General features: G+C 34.2%; 2 protein-coding genes across 2 annotated transcripts; both read right to left on the bottom strand.

Annotated features, from left to right (window-relative positions):
• Positions 1–9,569: 9,569 nt before the first annotated feature.
• On the bottom strand, positions 9,570–11,054 carry LOC146946485 (uncharacterized). The gene is made up of 6 exons (XM_085748230.1): positions 10,905–11,054; positions 10,622–10,751; positions 10,369–10,447; positions 10,167–10,254; positions 9,978–10,048; positions 9,570–9,858 (listed from the first exon to the last, which is right to left on the bottom strand). The coding sequence occupies exons 1-6, from the start codon at positions 11,052–11,054 to the stop codon at positions 9,570–9,572; spliced, it is 807 nt and encodes a 268-aa protein (XP_085604356.1).
• A 4,229-nt stretch (positions 11,055–15,283) lies between these two features.
• On the bottom strand, positions 15,284–18,766 carry LOC146946484 (uncharacterized). The gene is made up of 6 exons (XM_085748229.1): positions 18,617–18,766; positions 18,232–18,508; positions 18,052–18,148; positions 15,808–15,901; positions 15,567–15,755; positions 15,284–15,451 (listed from the first exon to the last, which is right to left on the bottom strand). Exons 1-6 carry the CDS (start codon positions 18,764–18,766, stop codon positions 15,284–15,286), a joined length of 975 nt encoding a protein of 324 aa, XP_085604355.1.
• Between the last annotated feature and the right edge of the window lie 4,030 nt (positions 18,767–22,796).

Genomic DNA, 22,796 nt, shown 5'->3' with positions numbered 1-22,796 from the left:
ACAACCAAATGAAGTTCAGCCCAATGGAAAACTTAAGCCTTTAACCTAAGTTCACGAGGTTCTAAATTGGTTGTCCGAGAATATGGTTGCTCATAATGATATTCTCCAAAATATTGACAAAACGATGGATAAGATTACTGAAAGAATGGACGAAACAGATGATGTTGGGACAAAGGACTTTTGGCAATTATTTTGACCAAAAGGAAAGAGAAATCAGAAAATTACAAGACAAAGTAAAGGAGATTGATGATTTCTTGAAAGCTTCAAAAGAGATAAAACTCAAACCTGTTGAAGATCCCTTTTTAATCTTCCTATTTTTCTTACTCATTTCACGCAGCCATAAAGACACTCTCATTTTTACCCTTCATAAGCCTTATCACCACCAGGTTATGTCAAATACATACCATCGGCCTACTGACCAAGATCTACTAGAACTACCGCTTCAACGTATAAGTCAAAAGGGAAAGTTACTTGTTTGAGTGTATCGTCCTCTCATTCTCAAGACGTTCCCAAAACATCTCTTCTAAAGTTTCAAAAGGAAGAAGTTACAGACAAAAGTTTCCAAGCCATGTCAATCACGGGAAACTGTGAGTTCTCTCAATAAAATTATTCATCTGCGGAATCTTCCACAAAAAGCAGTGAAAATCGCTCCTCCTTTGATGAAAATTATTCCTTTTAAAATACATCCACCAATGACACCTCAAGATCCTTTTCATCAGAATTCCAATCTGAATAAAAAATTACATGAATATTTCCAGACTTTTTATGGTGAGTGTAAAGGAAGAAGGATCCTTTTATGAAGAATCACTTGAAGAAACTCAAGTCTCTGAAAGAGCTAAAATAAAGTGGGTGTTGGTTCACACTTCATGACATACTCAGTTGATGAACACAAATGCATATTCTTACAAAATCATTGAAGAATTTTGTTGTAGAACGACATACACGCTGAAAAATGGTATCATAATATTGGTACATTCAAGCAAGATGAATTACACAGATTATAAAATGTTGTTGCTATCCTTGGTGTTCTTCACAATGAATTCATTGGTAATAATGAGATATTTGATAGAAAGAGCAGACAATAATTCTTTGAGATGAAATGTTCTCTTAAAGTTAAAGACCTCGAGAAACATTATCAAAGAATGTCTTAGAGGTGCTATGTTCTCAATGGATTTAATGACCCTAGTTTCAAAAATACTTATGTCTCCTCACTACCACAAGCCTGAGATCCATATGATGATAGCAACAACTCAAAAAGATATGAAATCCATGAGTCTCGGTAAGATCCATCAAACGACCTTAGAGGCACCTGAAAAGTTGTGCATATTGCATCAACATTTCTCAGAAATTGTTGTACAGAAATCCAAGTTCACCAAGGCAGGCAAAAAATCCTTACCTGGAAATCAAGTGTAAAGATAACAAATGTAGTTGTTCACAAAAGAAGAAAATCACCAGCAGAGGTATATCAAGCCTTCTAGAATCCTCAACAAGGGAAGATAAGAGAAAACAATGAAGTTCTTTAAAAAGAAAAAATTTTGAGGAGAAGAATGAAGTCATAGATGTTTTGTTTGTGGAGAAAAGGGATTTTTTTCCTCCAAAAATTGTCCTAATAAGACCATATAAAAGGAGATCTAGAATCTTTGTATTCTGATCGGAGCTATGCTGGTGAAGAAACAATTTTTGCTCTTCAAAACTCTTTGTTCGATGAAAGATCACCTACTGAATCAAGAGATAATGAATACTTCCCTATTTACTCATGCAAAGAAATAGGAAGTACTCTACCTACTCCTCCCCTCCCTTGTGTCGAAGTGCATGTTCTCTGCGTCAAAGTTTTCTCATCCTACGAAGGTCATAACTTACACAGACGCCGATGCTAAAATAACAATGATAAATCCAAACATTCTCCCTACAAATGCATAAGCTGCAATCTTTCTAGCAACAGATGGAAAAGTTTTTAGGGTATATCTAATGACAAAAGAAAAAATATGAATCATATTCTTCGCTGAATTCGTAGTTTGGACTAAGGTGATTTGTTGCAGTCTCCCAATTAAGAATATTAGTTATTATTGTTTTGTAAATACCTAGTGTGGCAACCTGAGCGGACGCACGGGTGGATGTAATCTTTGATTAACAAAAAAAATAAGGGAATAATAAATATTTCGTAATTGGAATACAACCACAACCACATGTTACGTTACACTACAATCCCAACTTTGCCTGGATTTTTAGACAATAATGCAACCAAATAAAAAGGTCTCAACAAAATAACATTCAAGCAAGACAAAAAATAGAAAAGCCAATAATTAGAAGAAAAAAACGTATCACAATAACATTGGACTTACATTAAAACAAAATTAATACATTAAATTATAATTACACCACCCATGCCCAGTTACATAATAAACAAATTACATAACAACATTGAAAATTTAAACAGGGTGCAGGGGGAAGCTACACACATACATCTTGGGCACGAATGAAATAATTGATATCATCTAACCTCCAATCAACACTGAGGACTAAAAAACATGGATGTTCTATGACAACATTCAAAACATTGTCCACAAAAAGCCATGAATGAGGCCAAGGTTTATCCTGAGCTTGTCCAACAATTCTACAAAGCTAATGACAAATGAGGTGGTCCAGTAGAAACACTCCTTCAATTATCTATACTCACGGATAAGATGAATAGTTGGCTGAAACATCACTACCCATAAACATAATAGCACCAAACTACAACGTGAAGATTAAAAATACAATAGAAGTAATTAGACGCATAGACCCAAGGGAAATCCACCAAAGTCTTTTAATTTATCTCTCTACCAAAACAAATTGTAACACACCAAGCCAAAGCCAATAATGGTAAAATGTCAAACACAACTAAGGCTGGATAAATCATTGTTAATTCTTCAATATGAACAATAACACTAACAAACAAAACAAAGACAACCAAAGTGATGCATAGAAGAAAAAGCTTAGACACTTTGGAAAGTTATGAATAATTTTTGATAGAATGATTTGAAAATAATCTATGAGGAGTAAGTATTTATAGAACAAATATTGGGATATAACTGTTACTGTTCCGTTTTAACACCGTTGATTACACTGACCGTTGGAAAACGACCAAAATAATTTAAATGGGACCCACATGATAGGTCTAGGTACATAAAATGTCCAAAAAGGACCAGGTTAAACTAAATAAGATATTTAAATAAAATCCACCTTTAATTTGGCCACAATGCACAATTAAATATATTGGAGAAACCTTTTGCCACTCTTTTGCGTGGCAAACCAAATTTGAAAACAAACAAAAAGGGGAAAAAATAAAAGGGGAAAAAATAAAACCAATAAGATGTGAGATTAAATGCAATTAACCAAAAAAAGGTTTACGTTGAGAGTAGAAGACACACCAGACCAACATAAAACTTGATCTAATTAAATCCAACACAAATACAAATAATAACTTAATCTCCCACAAGTAACTCATACATGACAGGTTACAAAAAAAGCATCAAAGAAATAAATGCGAAAAAAAAGGATAGGGTATAAATACAATAACCAAGATACCAAAGGAAATAAAACTACATGCAACAAATGGCACACCAACCAGATGAGGGTTCTCCATGGGAGAAGAACATATAGCTCACATCCGAACTTTAAAAACATGAAACTTCTTTTTAGGGTTGAGAATCTCGAACTTAAAGCATAAAATGTCACGGTCCTTAAAGTCATTCTCCTCATAAAACTCCTTCCATCCCAAGCCTATTGATGTCTTCATAGAGGGTTCATCCACGTAGAAAACCTGAAAAACTCTTTTTGGCACCATTATCACAGCAAAGAGTCAAATTGAGAAAATTGCAAGCCCTAACATAGTCCTCAAATGAGAAACAACGATGGTAAAAGCATTCAACTGAAGATTGAAGTGTATGATCTGTCCAACTCTCATGCCACGACAATGATAGGTCAGAATCTGATCTGGGATTTCCAGCTTCTTACTATGATAGATCCCAAAGAGATCATTGCCATAGTAAAAGAGAACAACCTCCTTGTTCCCGTAAAAACCAAAAACATCTTGCATCTCCTTCCATCCGTGCGTAAGAAGTGGATGAATAGGATTCTTGTTGAAAGCAACTTTGCGACTCTTATCTCCATAATTCATTATTGTCCATTCTTCAGAAAGATCATCCTTGTTGTCTTAAAAAAACTAGATCAACCTCTCCAAACTTCTAAACAAAAATCAATTAGAACCAACAAACAAATCATATCACAAAACACAACAACATAAATAAGATGGATGATAGACATTAAGCTTACCAAACAGATAGAGAGTTGTAAAACCTCCACACGATTGTTCATCGAGAAAATTCCAATAATTCTCCATTATTACAAGTTGATGAAGTGGTATGGTAGAAAGGCTCCCCACGCTCTATATATAGAGGAATAAAGACAGAAAGCTCCAAAAGAACCGCAAAAAATGTCTTTATTTTACACCAAACAATTAATTAAAACTTCATTCAATTCAATCTTTTTCAACTATTTAATTACTTTCAACTATTGAATTAGAAAAATCCTTTATAAAAAAAAGAAGAAGAAGAATATAACGAAGAAAGAAAGATGGAAAGATACATGCATATGAACTATATCCAATGCCCAATAACACAAAAAAGAAGAAAAAACAATCAAGTACGACGTGACAATACCTTGACATTTCTCTACTCACATCAAACAAAAATATACCAATTGTCTTGAACAATTGCTCACTTATGTTTAATAATTAGCTATAATAACTTAAAAACAATATTTTAAAAGTCACAAAACAAAAGAACCATGTGTTACCAGCAAGATTCCCACGTATGCACAATCTATCCAACATGATTAGCATATGAAACATAATAAGAGGGACACATCCATTAAGATTTGGAGCAACACACTTTAATATAAAATATAATCATTCATACAAACATCTAGTATGTTGGAGAGATAGGGTTTCAAAGATAGGGTTTACTAGTACCACCATGGCCATCAACAAAAAACATGTTGTGGAGGTCTCCATCAACAGCTTCCACAACAAAATCATACGCAATCAATTGTTCATTGTTCAAATTTTGATGATATTCTCCATGCTTCCTCAACATTTCATTTGAATCATAAGACAACTCATTAGCTATCAAAAATTTTCCAAAGGGATGAACATCTGGTCACAAAATTTTAGGCATATATTCATAGTCATCCAGAGTTTTCCCATTAACTCATGAGGGGGTATGACTAGATTTGTTTTAAAACAAAATAAATAAAATTAATACAATGTAAAAAACAAATATTGTTACATGATGCTTGAGGAAAAAATATTGAAACATACTCACCATGAATATTCAATGAACGACGACGATGGTAAACAATTCCATCATATAGGACATCCCATATTTGCTCCCAAACATGTCGCGATTTACTCATTGAATTTGACAGCGGCAAGTTAGCAAAAACCCTACGAACATAGAAACCTGATTCTAGCAAAGCTACCTCGCGAATACCATCAATGAACTCTCGATCAACAACACATACCTCTCGATGTGGTGTGAACATGAACATCAACAATCCTAATATCTTCAAAGCTAGTACAACAAACCTGAAGATTAAACAACAACCTCATGTAATATATCTCTTGGGTGCTAGGAGGAACAAACGTCAACCTTCCAACTAACTTGCCACGCTTCTTGGGATACCATACACCATTATCTGAATCATACGTAAACTTGCTTGGAAATTGATTATATGTAAATTTTCTTCCTTCAAAATAAATAATATTAGCATCCATCCAAGCAAGGAACATCGTATTTTTCCCCTATGATGATTCAACATCCATTCAAATTTGACGAATCTTTACAAACAATATTGTGAATATTAAAGGCAAATATCCTCTATATAAATTCAAAAGGAGATAAATACCTACAATTATAGTATGCTTTATCTTGTCCACACATTCATCATGATCAGGTTGCAATGAAGCTATGACCCTATCAACACCCTTTGTAATATATTTGAATAGATACTTGATGCAATTGGACTCATTGCAATATTCAATATTGATGTGAGCATGGTACTTCATTAAGAGCTTTGGGTTGTAAGGGGCAACACTCTGATTATCTAACTGTAACATCCAAACTAAATTTATCTAGAATATTTAGCATGTGCATTAACTTAGTACTGGATACATTAAAATTACAATAGGATTTCGATCGAATGAATAAAATCAACATTTCAAGTTCGTACATCTGATAATTTAATACATCTGTCAAATACATATATATGATCCATATCTGAGACCAGAAAAATTTAATCTAAACTAGTACGACACTTGCAAATAGATACACGTCATTCAGCTCCTGTATTACTTTCCCTTTGCCACGTACACCTGCTGATTTGAAATAATAATAAAAAGGATTGGGGTAAGACAAGATGTCTCAGTGAATTCCACATATCCTAGGATGCAGACAATTATATGGAAAACCTACGATCGTCATATATATATACTCCACCTCTTAGAGATTTATACTGTTCTTTCTGCATAATTAAGGGATTGGGGGAAATACTAGGATCGTTATCTATATTCAACTATAGGTCTTATCATAATCTTATTCATAACATGTTTTCATATTAAAGTTAGAATGTTAGCGTTGAACAAACAATATTATCTGAGTTCTTTTTACGGAATGGATCCGAGTGGAGTAACCCCGAATACATTCGCTCTGATAAACCAGCTAAATTCCTATCTGAGGCTAGAGCCAGACTCCTCTTGTCGTCATGCGGGCCATCCTTGCGGAAAGTGTCTCGTCCCATTTGCGTTAACCTTCCATATCCCACTGACGTGGATAACAAAAGACATGACTTACTCGTATTTTATCTTATTGTCGTGGGGTCCATCCTTACGGAAAATATCCCATCCCACTAACGTGAACCTTCTGTGTCCCACTAGCATGGACATCGAAAGACACAACTTTTACATATTTAAAGTAATCTAAACTAATAATTAAGACGTAGTAATACCGTATTTAACATGTGATCATTCTCCGAGTTAGTAACCTACCCATAATTACCTAATCATATATTTAAATTTATCTCACATGTCAATGTATGGCTTTCACATATTAGCTCCAATGTTGGAAAATTACATGGCATTATTTTGCATAATTTAAATAAACAAGTGTTTAATGTTTTAGCCACATAACAATCAATTCCAAATAAAGTAACCAATTGCTAGGTAGCCTTGGCGTGATATAATATTAGAATCATTTTTAGGAAACAAGTGGTATATGCTTTGGCCATATAACAACCAACCTCACATGATAACTAATAGATTGTTATATAGCCTTACCAAAATTGACATAGGTTTAAAAAAAAAAACAACACGGCAACACAATTTGAGTTTACAAAATTTTCATGGTTTAAGGACAAGGAACCGATTACACATCCTTAAGCATATTTTTTTTCCAACATTAGTCCTAACATAGAAACATACATTAACAACAAGGGTAACACTAGTGTGTGTGTGTGTGTGTATTCTAAATCAATTGTTATCTCACAAAATTGCACATTCTAAAACCCAAGGTGAGTACTAATACTAAAAGGAACTCACCATGACAATTTTGGCAACTTGGAAAATAGCTTATGCTTCAGCTCCTAGGTTGTATCCCAATCAACAGTCTAATTACAATTTATCCACTTCTGCCCTTGCCCTAATCCTCCACAATCACTTTTTTCAGCTTCTAAAAAAACAGCTCAATTATGATTTAAGCACTTATGTCGACTCCCAAAATAGCTTATCAATTCACCAACTACTTATATAGTAATTTAAATATAGGATTGGTAATATAATCAACACACAACCATACCTGCAGCAACTTGTATTCCAACTTAAGCTTCTACAAAACAACTTAATTGGTAGCTTATTGCTTCTAAAGACTTCAATTTTAACCCAAACACTGAAACAACAATTCAAACATACCCAAAACTCAATTTACACGCCTCATGTAGACTTCTGCTCAAAAAACGAAAATGGGTCCTTCAAACCCATAATCTACAACTTAAGCTCATTTTTGCAACAACTTAATCTTCCAGCCCTTTTTACCCAAGCTTCAGCCTTCACTTCTTCTGCTAGTATCTTTCTTCTAATGACACAATCATTCCTTATATTACATATGCAACACATTTCACAAGCTTGAAACTCCAAATTCCCCCAAATGAATGAAAGTGAGTGAGAGTTCGGTGCATAGGGAGAGAACAGGGGGAATTCAGCTTGCTTCCATCCTTCAGTGGTCTAAGGTTCACTAATTTTCAATTGTATGTTAAATTTAGTTGGGAAAATAATGGAGAATTGATGAATTTATGAGGTTTGTTGAGGAGAGGGAAAGTAGCCGTAAGAGAGAGAGAGAGAGAGAGAGAGAAGTGGGAGGAAATGTTTTCTGATTCAATGAAATGAAATGGGAAAAATGAGAGAAAATAAGTGGAACTTTGTTTATATACATGAGGTTTGGCAAAGACCATTATGCCCTCCTTTAACAAAGTTATGTATTTTTCGTACGTTCTCAATTTTCCAGTTAATCTAACACTGCAACCTGGTAAAAGACCGTGTGGACATAAAAATCTTTTACATTACATGTCATGTAATTTACCATTCATTAAATATTTCTTCTCAGACAAGTTCAACTGATACTGCAGTCTGTTAAGAATTAGGTGGGATATTACACCAACTCTATATCTCATTTAAGAACTGTAAATCCAATATCCCTACGCCGGTAAACAGGATATCCATTTTCATCGAACGAAGTCCGCGAAACAATTTTTTTAAGATAAAATTTAAAACACCTCTGATCCTTCATGCATAACGTGCTAGGTCGGGCAAACCCACAAGGGCCATGTACGATGAAACCATAGACAATACAATATAACTTAGGGAACAAACGCTTGTCTGATAGCTCTGCACATATAACAGAATCTATGGAGTCAGGGGACACTAACTTGTCCCTTTGATCCAACCACAAAAAAATGTGAGCCTGCAATAAACCTTATGTTTGAACTCAATCGAGTACAAACCTGCACATTACAATCACAACTTAACAACTGGGAGAGAAACAAAAAAATTAAAAATTAAAGATAGATTAAACATTTACAAAAACAAAACCCACTTGCTATGACCCTCTCGAAAAATTGATTGCCATTTCTTTTCAGCTACAAGCACAATATCCTTTCCAACCAAAAACCTAAAATCAGCATGGTAGCATGCATAGTTGAGGCGCTGGGAAAAATTCAAAGTAAGCATTCATTGTTTTGGACATCGAACACGACAAAAAATAGAAAAATGAACAAAAAATAACCACAACTTTGAATAAGGCACTACTAAGACCAAGCAATATATGGTCATAAAAAAAAATTTAAAAAAAAAAGCATCATTAGTCCCGTCCAGCACACATATCTTCAGCTTACACCTAAAATATAGAAAAATTGGAACCTGAGATGAAAATGCTCAAAAAGAAAATAAACATATCAATGTATCTTATTTCAAATAGACTTTCTTACTTAGAGCCAACACGGAAAATGCTCTTCCGACAATCCAAGCAATAATAGGTTCCAAACAAAACAGAAACGACTTTCCTACAATCACAAACGGGGTACCACCTCTGATCAACCTGTGATATCTCAACCACCCTCGCAAGAACTGCAAATAAACTAGACTTAAGACATTTCTTCAGCTCCTTCAAGCTCTTCTTAGGGTACCTCTTGATAAAATCAGCATGAATCAACCCAAATGACCCAGGAATCAACTCATGTTTAGGCAAGGGACAATTTATTCTTGCCAACATTCTAGCAAACACAAATAAAAAGAAATTAAGCATAAAACATGGCAAAATATCCAGAAAAAGGTAACTCACAGCCAATCGGAAAAAAATAGCAGAGAAAAGTAAAAATCATGTCCTTCAAACTCACCGAGTCGGAAAAAAATAGCCTCAACAATCTTAGGATTAAGCATCAACACAAAAACATCCTCAACACTCTGGACCAGCATAACTCTGCCACAGACAACAAAATCATTGGCAAAAATGTCCAAGAGAAACCAAATATTCAATAAAATGCAAACCTTTGTCTATGATGATCTTAGCAAACTAAATAACAATAATAGGAAGGCCTTCATCAGCAGCACTCAACATCCTCTGAAACTTTGACACATAATCTCCATAAAAAGCACAATGAAACTTTTCACTGCAAAAGCGAAAGAAAAAAAAAGTTTACTAAAACAGTACCATACAAACGAAAAATAATAAAAGATGACAAAGAACAATACAAACAAAACAACCACTTGCGATCAGCAAGAACGAATTAAGAACGGTTTGGATGTAACCATTGGCCTCCTGAACATACTCTCGTTTGATGGAAACCAACAGTCTCATAATATCTAAAAAGCAAAGAATGCAATGAAAATAGAAAAATATAAACCATGCACATGATAATGTTTGCTTACCAAGAATCTTATAATACAAAAAATTTGGGGCAACACTCACCAACCAAATACTTGTAATCAATTTTCAAGATAAAATCTTGATAGAAGAATAAAATGTCAAACCATTACTTTCAATAAGGGGACTTGACATCAAGGGAATCTCAGTCCTCAACTGAAAGATCAGTCTAAATTTTTGATCAGTGACCATTAAATCACTTGAATTTGGCACAATAGTGAAAGAAGAAATGATATAACCAGCCTGTGACCAAATCGATAAAGAAACTCAAATGGTATAGCAGCTTGTATTTTAATTCCTTGCCAAAATGTCTAGAACACCAATAAGTACCTTAACCAAAACATTGGGTATATTAAACACACAAGAAAAATAATAACCAAATAAATTTGATCTTACATCCTTGTCAAGAAGGATCATCTCAACAGAGTTCACTCTATCAGGGAAATTTGAACTCATCACACACCATATTTTGAGGACTCTAACCCTTATAACCCAGTCAGTCTTAAGGTGATTCAAGACCAACAAACAACTTATGTTTTTGTCCATCGTTAAGGAAAAACGAAATGGATAAGCTGTTGATACTTCTCTAATATGCAAGGGACCAAGGATAGGTTGGATATTATACAAAATAATCAAGGGAATAATGCATTTGCGTTGAGAAAATTTGTCTATGGATGTAAGTGCAACTCTTATAATGTATCCAAGACAGTACTGATATAGGCTCTGTTTGGTAAAATTAGCTGATAGCTGATAAGCTAGCTGATAGCTTTTAGCTGATAAGCTAGTTGAAGTATTTGGTAAAATTAGCTGATAGCTTTTGCTTTGAATAATAAGGGTAAATATGGAAGAAAAAATGAGAAGCTAAAAGCTATAAGCTCAAAAGCTACTTGAAGTAGCTTCTAAAAAATAGCTTATAAGCTCCTGAAATAAGTTATAAGCTCGTTGTACCAAACAGAGCTAAAGTGTTACCAAACAGAGCTTTTTTGTCAAATGAGCTTATAAGCTAAAAGCTAAGAGCTAAAAGCTCTTTTTTTAGGTTTACCAAACAGAGCCATAGAGTGATTAATAAAAAAATGATAAAAAGAATATAAAAATGACCAAAATAGGTAATTATTTTCAAACAGTGGCAGTAGGCATCATCATCGCATCACATACCAAATCCAACCACAAATAGTAAGGGAATGATGGAAAAACCCGATTTAGATAAAACCACACACAACAATTGCACCCAAAAAAAGGAAGAAAGAGATTGTCTCATGGGTTAGGAAAGGGACATTAATTGGGAGGTGATCAATCACAGCAAAAAAAATATATCATAAAATTGCTAGCCACACCATTCCTAAAAAATATATCATAAAAATTATTGGCAACACCATTCCAAAAAATAGAAGATGATTTCACAGCAAAAGAGTTTGAATTCAACGTCCATGTGGGAAGAAAAGCAGCAAACTTTGAATCACCAATAAAAAAATAGCAATATAAACACAAACACAAAATCTATGATCAACAAACCCATATATTTGTGAGATTGACAAAACCTCCATCTGACTGCCACATCCCCTTGTCAACAAAAGGCACCACCCAAATCAGCCAAAGAAAAAAATTGGACCAGAGAAAAAAAATGTCAAATCTTTTTTAAACACGATATAGTTTATTTGAATATTATTTTAGTACTCAACAAATGAGCCAACTATATATAGCGTTCAGATCAAATGCAGTTTCAGAAATATAAACAAATAACTAAATGAATTACAAACACAATAACAATATAACTAACATAAAGAATTATTAGATATAACCAAATTATTAGATAATAACCAAGGGTTCCAATAACAAAACCATATATATTACATCAGATTAAATTACACATGATAGGTCCAACATGAATAAGACAGATTAGGTGTTATTACAACCATGATTAAGAGGGGATGGCACGTTCAACATGGGCCAGACACGAACCAAAACCTTCAATTAGAAAACTACAAACATAACAGATATTAATTTATAGAAATCCAGTTGAAATGGACAACACAAACCAAACCCAAAATGACAATGCCATATAGATGGATCAACAGACAATCCAGAGAGGAAGCACTTCAAATTTTACGGATAAACTTGTCAACCTTCCTCCTCAAATTTTCAGAATCTTCAACGACATAACCAAGAACATAGTTTTTCAGGATATTAGCCTCGTAGTCCATGCTGGCCTTCTCCATGCCCACAGTAGGGAGTTGATACTCCTTCCACAACTTTCCAAAATCTCCAAGAAAATATTAACCCCAGCCACAGGCAGAATTACCCTACGAAAAATTAATCAAACTCAGAAACTATGACTTACATCCTAAATAAACAGATAATTTAACGTCACATAAGTGAAAGTAGAGAAACTCGTACATATTTGAGAAGATACTCCTTGAAGAACATGTCAACCATGAGAAGATCATTGCAAAAACCTGTAACATTGAAGACATCATTCCCCTTACAATCACTGCAAACCTTCCCAAACACTTTGAAAATTACAGGATCCTCGTACAAAATGTCAAGTTCATGAGGGAATATAGAGAAACCTTCTTTCTAGATTTCACAAAAAGAAAAACACAAGAAAAAGGTAACCTTAAATAACTTTGAAATTCATGTAGGAAGTGAAAAATAAGGTTTAGAGTGCCTAGACCACCATGGAGAGCAGTAGACTAAATGTTTGTAGAACAAAATCACAAACAACACCATCGAGAATGCTAAAAACGGCCTCACGTTCCATGTCTTGCACCTTAATATTTAGCCTAAACCTATCAAAAAGTGAGGTGACCGAGTCACCAAGCAAACAACAATAAAAAAACAAAACGAAAGACCTATGAAATAAAGTATCCAAATGAAATATGAGACACCAACACCTCACCTGAGATTATCTTGACTATCTCCATTAGAAAACCACATATCAACACCTTCTAAAACGGATGAACACCAAGAGAGTACAAAGCAATCACCCTCAATCTTAGTAGAGGAGAAAGTAGATAACAATTTAACCTCACGTCCTCCAGCATAATCTTTCAATTTAGTCAACATCAAAGTCTCAATGGTTAGAACATCTGAGAAGGCCATTAGAAAAATGGGGACCTGATTGGATAAATGCAACCTCCTGGATCGATATAACCAAGAGCGAAACCTCATTTATATGCAAAGCAAGCATGCAAATAAGAAAAGAAAAGTCAACGATTTTTTAAAATGTTGACACTTGAGGGAAAGTTTGTCTTCAAAAAATAGGAAACAATTGCTGACCAACATTGTTCAAAGACCATTTACGTAATTCCACCCCACAACTTTGTGGCACATTGGAGTAATCTTTGAAAGGTATGGGCCTACACACATCATTGAACAAAATTAACAAAAAAAACACCAAAATAAGTCAACGAACATCTCTAAACAACACAACCCATGATTAACATCCCATAAAAGGTTTGTAAGATGGAAGGGAAAAATCAATATGTCTCATTCATTAGAAAAATAATGAAAATCGAAAAGATAAAAATATACAACAATGAACATTAATTTCGCTACCACAATCCTAATATTTTTATGTGATCTGAAAACGATTCAAATTTAAAAAACGTTAGGGTGCACAAAAGATAAAGATAAGCACCAAAGGTAAGGAAAGTGCATCGGCTACAATTTTCTTCGAATCATGTCATACTCGTAATATAAAAAAAATCAATATAATTATAATAATCATTACAAAATATCAAGCTAGACATAACCAAAGCGGTTAAAATATGATGCAGTAACGCGGTTATCCATGCATTTGTACGTTAACAATATTAAGTAACCTCTAAAACTTGCATAAAGATGATTAGTTGGGCCAAAAACTTAAATCAATATTCCGCACCAAGGGAGTGTTGTAAATGAAGCAACAAAGCATGGTACTCAGAAAGAAAGAAAAACGGAGATATGTGGCATGTCAAATACAAAATTAGTGTTAATCACCATATTAATTTTGTTAACAACATTTTTGTACCAATGGATCGATAAATACAATAAATCTAAAGAGTTGTCGTGATTTAGCATTCAAAACAAATAAATATTATGATTTAATGCCCAAGTTTAAGCAAGTTAACGTTATTAAGTCAACTCTTCCAGAATAACATACATCAACCAAAATACAATAGACCAATGAGAGTATTAAATAACATAAATTTCCAAAATAAACCTTTTATGTTGATGTGGTGGCAGTATAATTGCAAAACACCAAAATTTACCGATATTTAAATTGAATTGCACCCCAACATATGAATATGAGACTATAAGAATAAGAAAGTTTCTACCTAACCATCACATAAATGATGGCATGAAAACACAATTTTCCCACAACGATGAATGACAACCCTTTAAACTTGGGCAGACCAAAGACTCCACTAAGACCGAGGAACGCAACATAATATCACCAGGAAGCGCAAAAAATGTGCAAATATATGCCGGCGAAACCAAAAGATAAACAATAAAGTAAAAAACAGAAAGTTTAAAACAAACACAAATTATATTATATCATGCTCCCAACAGAGTGGAAAGCAAATTATAGGCTACAGAACAATACATTCCACCAAACAAATTAAACAACTAAAACTAAGATACATTTAGGGAATGACTGCACCACATCACACAAACATCCATCTCTTCCATTACATTACATTACTACGTACATAGGGCTTCATCACATAAGCAATCTCATAAGATGCAATTAGGAAATGAAACATGCGCATACACCATCTTAAGATAGAAACATCCTAACAGTCATCATTCCCTGATAACCTTAACAGGCTTGGCTGCCTTCTAAGAGGTAGACTTAGCAGCTTTATCCAAGAATTTAGACAAATTCCTCTTGGAAGATTTTTAACAGAAGCAGGAAACTTGTCGGGTTGCACAACAACATCATAAGGAGAAACGGACAATCCCTGATTGAAAAAGAGTTCAAACCACATAAATCAGGAAGGCTTAAGAACTAACATTGAAAATCAGATAAATCAATATCTGAAATAGAAAGGCCAACTGCCGAGATAAGGCAACTACCTTGGAAGGAGTATAAACCTCTCCATCAGTGAGAAATAACTCAATAATAGCCGCATCAATGCAGACCCTCCTAACCCTAAAAGAACCATCATAGGCAACACATGATCCACAACTTGTCATAACATTGAAGAGGATCTTCTTTCCAACCAACATGTCCATCTCAGAAGGAACAAAACCAGCATTTTCAGCCTGAGAAATGGTTGAAACCAATCATTGAATAAACTCAATAATATAAACACACCATGTAATACACCACCAAACAAAATGACCAGAAAACAAACGAAAGAAACCTTAGAAGAAGCAACCTAAGCGGCACATTGCTTATCAAGAAGAAACTGCATGTCAGTATCAAAAACAACAAAAATGGTCTCATCGGTTTCATCAGAAATCCATTGAATTTGATATTTTAAGGGTATAATTTGTTAATTACACCCTTATTTTGTTCAATTACTCTTATATTATTCAATAAAACTAACGAATGCTATATAATTGAAAAACAAAAGTTTATGTTTTTAAGCAAAGTTTGTTTGTCTGTTCTAAAAAAACCAAAATTGTCTATTGTTATCTCGAAGTCAAAATAAATTATGTTACCTATGATAATGGTTTGGTGGTAACTTTAAATTTTAAAAATAAATTGAGTAAATAAATTTAGAAGAAAGTTGATCCTTTCTTATCTTTTGACTAAAATGAAGTTGAAATAACTTTGATACAAACTAAATAATTAAACATAAATGCACAATATTTAGAGAATTGAGAATTTTTGTTTTGAAAGAAGGATAAAGCGCACAAAAAAACATAAAAGGAATTCGTTTGAGAAAGAGAATAGTAATTGGCAATTGTATATCACATATTAAATCGATCAGAAAGATAAAGATTGTGAAAAAAATATAATAACTTAAAACGATGCGATAACAGGAAAAAAAATGTCCCAAAACACCCTTCACTATCCTATGTTAAAAATTCAAAATGACACTTTAAAAGGAATAGAGGACGTATTAAACACTATGACAAACGAAATGCCACACAGTGCAGGAACCACATAAAACAAAACTGGCAGAACAAAGATTTTGCCAGATTTGGCACCACTTATTTGGGAATACAATCTCAATGGAACAACGCGACTCTAACACCTAAACTAGATATTTTTTCACAACAATTCATCTCAGTGGGCAACAACTAGTAAAGCAAACAGGAGCAAAAGCAGAAAGTAAAGCCCTGCCAAACTACACCTAAAGCCGCCATAATTTAGACAAAGGACCTTAGCACAACATTATGATTTGAGGAAAAACAGCAACATCCCCATGTGAAGCAACAATACCAATAACATAAACTATGTACACTACACTCTATAAAAAAGACCATCTTCCTCACACATTCTTCACTCCAATCATAAACAACTTGTTCACAGTCAAAGAAATGGGTAAGTTTTTCCTCATATGCATTACTTTGCTTGTATTTATCTTCTTCCTCGTTACCACCATCAACGTCGAAGAAGTTGGAGCAGATACCTTAGTAATCATCATGGCCTGCATATTACCTCTGTTAGGCCTTGCATGGATCGTTTATATTTGTTTCGAAAGAGACATGTAGTAGCTTGGGCCCGTTCTCATGTAATTCCAGCAACCAAATAAGGTAATTATGTAATGTTTGGGAATCAAGTTTGTTCGTTTGCTTCAAAGTGGGATGCTGATTTTGATCTCATATCTCATGCTTCAACGTATGACAATGCATAAGATCAAATCAAATCCAACATGTTATCCAAGTAGTTGTATTCAACTATGTTCATTATGTTGGATATTTGTATGTTGGCTTCACTTTTGCCTAAAACAAATATTCACTTCAGATGTGGAACATAATGTTCCAACATCCAGGCTCGGTATGTATGTTCTGTGTCTTGCCTATTTTTACGCACGCGTTCGCTTGTTTTAAGGAATCCACGCCAGCATTAATGTTGGTCAAACAGTGTGTAGTTATGAGAAGATCAGAACATATTTGATTTCCTGAGGAAGTGGTAACGACTTAGGAAAGTCTTCGAAGGTGATCATAATGTTCCTATTAATGTGTCTGCTTTTTAGGAGTTTCCTTATCCGGTCATGTTGACTGAGTAATGGATCACCGGTTTGATCTGAAGCCCGATTAAGTTTATGACCCGCATTGCTTCAGTATTTAAACAAGGCTGCAAGACGTGGAGAATTATTCAAGCCTTCATTTGAAGAATAGATCATTTTAGGGTTTTGAGTCTTTTAAATTGTGAGTCTTTCGTGTATCATCTTGGTGCATGTTTAGGACTGTGCTTTAAGTTGTAAATTGTGCACTACTCTGAAGCTTTTAAGCAAGGAGTTAGGTAGTCTTGTGAACTGCACCAAAGCTGTGAAGTACGGTGTTCAGTTGATGTGTTTGAAGGTAACTTCATTTTATAGCGTCTGTAATTTGTGAATCACAGGGATTGTGATCAGTTGTAAATCTATAAGTATAGAAGTCAAACCTCTCATCAGCAAGTTCCAATCTCACAACCGTAGCAAGACTATCAGCAGCATCCACGACAAAATCATAATGAAGAGAAGTCAAGAGACCCATCACATCTAAAACAAAAACAGATTTCGCAATATAAATCTTTTCTCGATCAGAAAAACATCAACAACATATACAGCACCACATCACAAACACTTAACAATAAGATGAGCAGAACCATGACGAAATCCATTGATTTCAGCAGAAGACACAATGGATACACCATACCTTCGAATGGTGTAACTGTCACAGGGCTCGACAGTGGTGGTGGTGGTGAGGATCTTTAACTTATATCTATGCGAAGTAACCCTTGTACTACCCACATTGGGTACCAAACGGAAGTTCGCCACCACAAACACACAATTCTCGTGAAAGACCCTTCCAAGAGTTTCCATGCACAGAGTTGGAAGATAAGCATGAATCTTACTGCCCTGCATTTCACGTCCAAAGGTTAACTATAAAAGAGTTGGAATGAACAACTAAACATAAACATCAGCGAAAACTACTGGAAACAACAAAAAGGTACAAACTTGACTTACATCTTCATCAAGGAAGACCATGTCAATTGAGATGACCCTCCCTGGCGTTAACACACTCCGGCACCTCCACAAGCGAACCACACTGACCTTCACCTTCCAATCGGTCCTTTCATGACCAATGTTCACAATAGCATGGAAAGGAATAGCCATGATGGGGACGAAAGTAATAACCAAAGCCTTAGAGAAATCTAGAGCTAAAAAGGTAAGGAAGGTGGTGTGAGTTCTCTTAAGTAAACAACATAGGTATGGTATATATATAAGCAAGTAAGCGTGTAGCAACTTGCAAGTAGAGACAAAAAGAAAACCTCTATCTCACATAACCAAATAAATAAATTATTTTTTCAAATTGAAAAGAAGGAATTGGAAGTCAACATATAATGATACATGGTCACTTACAAAGGTGTGACAACACCCTTAGCTGATTCACCTAAGTATGATTCTCACGTGCACCCTCTTTTGAGAAGTAAGGAAAATCAACCACTACAAATATCAAATGTCACAAGTTACATTTAAAAGGCAAATAAAAAATTATAATGTGTTGTGAATAATATATAATAACATAGTGTTGTCACACCAACACTCAATTAGAAAACATATGTTAAGTAAGAGCTTCATAGAAAATAACAAAAATAGATAAACACGCAAGAAATTGGCTGCTATGAGTGATGAAAAGCTTCGGGCAATCATAACAAAAGGGCACGACATCCAATCTCTAAAAATTATTTCCCAATGTCACTTTTAAAACAATATATCAGGTTTTAACATTTAAGTGTAACATGCCCAAATTTTTTTTTTTTGGGTCGGCACGACTTTTTTCCCCGAAGAAGCTAAATTAAGCAACCCAAATTGGCACGGAGGAATCAAATAAAACATGGAGGTCAGCGCCGCACACCAAATAAAATGTGGCCACACAAAACATATTTTTTTTCATTAATAAACATTACTCAAAACACAACAAATATTGTGCAGACCAATAGTGTAAACCATGAGAGCTTTATTAAAAAATCTAATTAAACAATAGAAAATTTCAGGTACACTAATAAATAACGCAAATATCCTAAAGTCGCGACTTAGACAATTGGATAGATAAAAAAAATTAAACTAACTACAGAAAAACTAAACGTGCCCTAGACATCAAAGACATTATAAGAAGAAGAAAAAACAATCTATTTCGAAAGATGAGTGATATTTGTACAACCTTTGTGACAACCGCTTTTTATCTATTTTTATTAGACAAAAACATTAGAGAGAGCAAGAAAAAGAAAGAGAATAAAAAAAACATGAGTATTTGAGAGAAGGTTGTTTCAAAAGTTGTCAAAAAGTGGTTGTACAAATATCAATTCTCATTTCAAAATCATCTAAAAACACCAGGACGGAAACGGTGAACGCACACTATAAATTAAGATCTAAATCCCGGTTCATACACCGACTACAAAAGCCACGATCAAACGACAAAATGAATATAAGATCTCGAAAATTTATAAACGTGATATCACGAATCCACAAACCATTTTTCCTCACACAAACCATATTATTTAGTTTATAAGAATTATTGAGAGCACCATAAAGAGTGTGCAAACTAAGGGTGTAAACCATTGGAGCTTTATAAAAAAAAGGATAATTAAACTATATAAAATTTCAGCTACAATAAAAAATTTAAAGATAACATACTACAAACAGTATCACGGTCATTTTCTGCACCACACCAAGGCAAAAAAAAAAACAAATCATGTCCCAAAAAAATTCATATTAACTACAAAAAAAACTAAAGCAATTTATTTCGAAAGGTTCTAATAAAACAACGCAACGAAAATGTGGAACGCAAACTATAATCCAAGAACCAAGTATTGGTTACACACAACGATTGCAAAAGGAAACAATCGTCGCAAAATAAAAGGCCTGATCTAAACCAAATAGAACCAAAATTCTAAACAAATACTGGACATATAATCAACAATGCTAAGGTAGGAAACATGCCATATTTACAATTTTCGGATAAATACTACTGAAAAATTACAACTATCGTCTTATACCTGTATATATACATACGATATCAAATAATTTTATACCCTAGGCAATGTTGAAAGTTAAAAATTATTAATAGATTAATAAATTAGTGAAAATATGACCTTTAAAATATGTATATGTTGACCAATCAACAACAAATATCCATCAGAAATTCTATCAAGATTTCCAAACTAACAATGACAATGACCATTTGAATATAATATTTTAAAATACACAATGGCCTAAATGCAAAATAGTCATTTTATTCAATGCATATGAAGCTTCAACTCCAAACGGGAGAGTCATTGCCAAGTAAAATTCAAATTCTAAAACATAATGACATAATCACATCCATACAAATAGTCTGATAGTAAATTGTTTCATTAAAAGATCAAATACTAACTTATATAAATCAAACAATACAGAGATACCCAGTTGACAAAAAAAAGTCAACTTAATAAGTACAACAATCTCAACACCACATAAGGTACACCAAATCCACATATGAGAATCTGCACCCTTTCCTTATTGGGACTAAACAACAATAATTAAAAAAAAAACCAACCACAACACACCAAACTTTCACTACAATTGAGCAAGACAAAACAAAGATCCTCCATAAAAAAGACATCCAAAAGCACAAATAACTGATGGGCTCCACCCCCTCAAAGCTTCACGCGAAATACTTTCTCATTAGGGTCAACTGCACCAAATGAATCGAACAACCTCCTATTAACACCCTTCACCAATCCCTCATCAAAAGGTCTTCCAACATCATAACCTCTCACAGCTTGATCCAACACACCTTCTGAAACAGTCACATTTGCATCCTCATAAATAGAAGATCCAGCCACACCAACCCTCTTAGAGACTCCACAACCAATGTTAGCCTCTGCAAAACTCAGTGGTGCATTCACCAATGAACCAATAGAACCAACATCACCTTTTCGATAATGCTCCACATCCACCAGATTAACCATCTCACCCCCTAGTGAACAAAGGAGTCTCAGCAAACAGATCAACATTTTTAAATAATGTATAAATTTCAAAAATGCAGAACAACAACAACAACAAAAACTCACCAAAGGTCCATAAACGGAGTGGAACGGGTTGACGTAAACATTGATCAACGAAGGATCATCAAACATCTCCAACACCTCATATACCATGGCAGATCCCTCACCACCACTAAACTTCTTATTCACCTTAAAAAGTAATGGATTACCAAACAAATCATTAATCTCATTGGGATAAAGAGAAGAACCTTCCTCCTGCAGGAACAAAACATGCCATGCATTTAAACGTTAATATAAACAATTAATATAGACACACACAAACCAATCACTTTTAATGCAGAACCTACCAACGACATCAGCAAATCACAAGTAAAATGTGCAACCTTTCCAACGGCATCGTTTCAAAGAACGAAAGTCGCTTCATCCACATTGTTCCCAACTGTGATCTTTAGCCTGAACCTAAACAAATCACAAAGAATAAAGAGGGATAAGCAAAACATTCACAACAACACCAAGACATAACGCATATAAAAACCAACAAACCAAACACGCACAAAAAAATAAAATATGCAACTTGGTATCAAAACCGTTGCATTCCTTTGGAAACCACATATCGACCCCTTCGTCCACCCTTAAACAACAAGCAATAACAACCACAACGCCCTCCTTTTTAGAGGCATAAAAATCTGAGAACCTTGACATATCCCCAAGGAATTCACGAATCTTAGAGGTCATTGTTGAGACAGGGATAAATGAATGTGTCAAAGAAATAAACAGGTAAAATAAGCAAATGTGGTAGGCAATACACAATGAGAGACTGAAGCTTGGATGACATATATATATATATATATATATATATAGAAGGGTGAGTGCAATTTAAGGGGAGAATAGCAAATTTCAAATCTGCCAAGTAAGAAAATGAGAACAATACAAAATATTAAAAAATAGTTAGATGACAAACACAGACAACAAAATAAACATTCTTGACAAACAAACATGTACATACAAACATGTTTTTGGATGCTTGTGAAAAGTCTAACACAATAGAACATGCTAATGGTTTGGTTAAATGTTAGTTAAAATGCTCAAGTTATAAGACCTTGGACTATTTCACATGAAATTCAATGACAACAACACCTCTAACTAAAACACAATAA

This window comes from Medicago sativa, chromosome 2, assembly GCF_051527215.1.
Source record: "Medicago sativa cultivar Bolivia chromosome 2, Bolivia_mono, whole genome shotgun sequence".
Lineage (NCBI taxonomy): Eukaryota > Viridiplantae > Streptophyta > Magnoliopsida > Fabales > Fabaceae > Medicago > Medicago sativa.
This window is presented reverse-complemented; position numbering and strand designations above follow the sequence as displayed.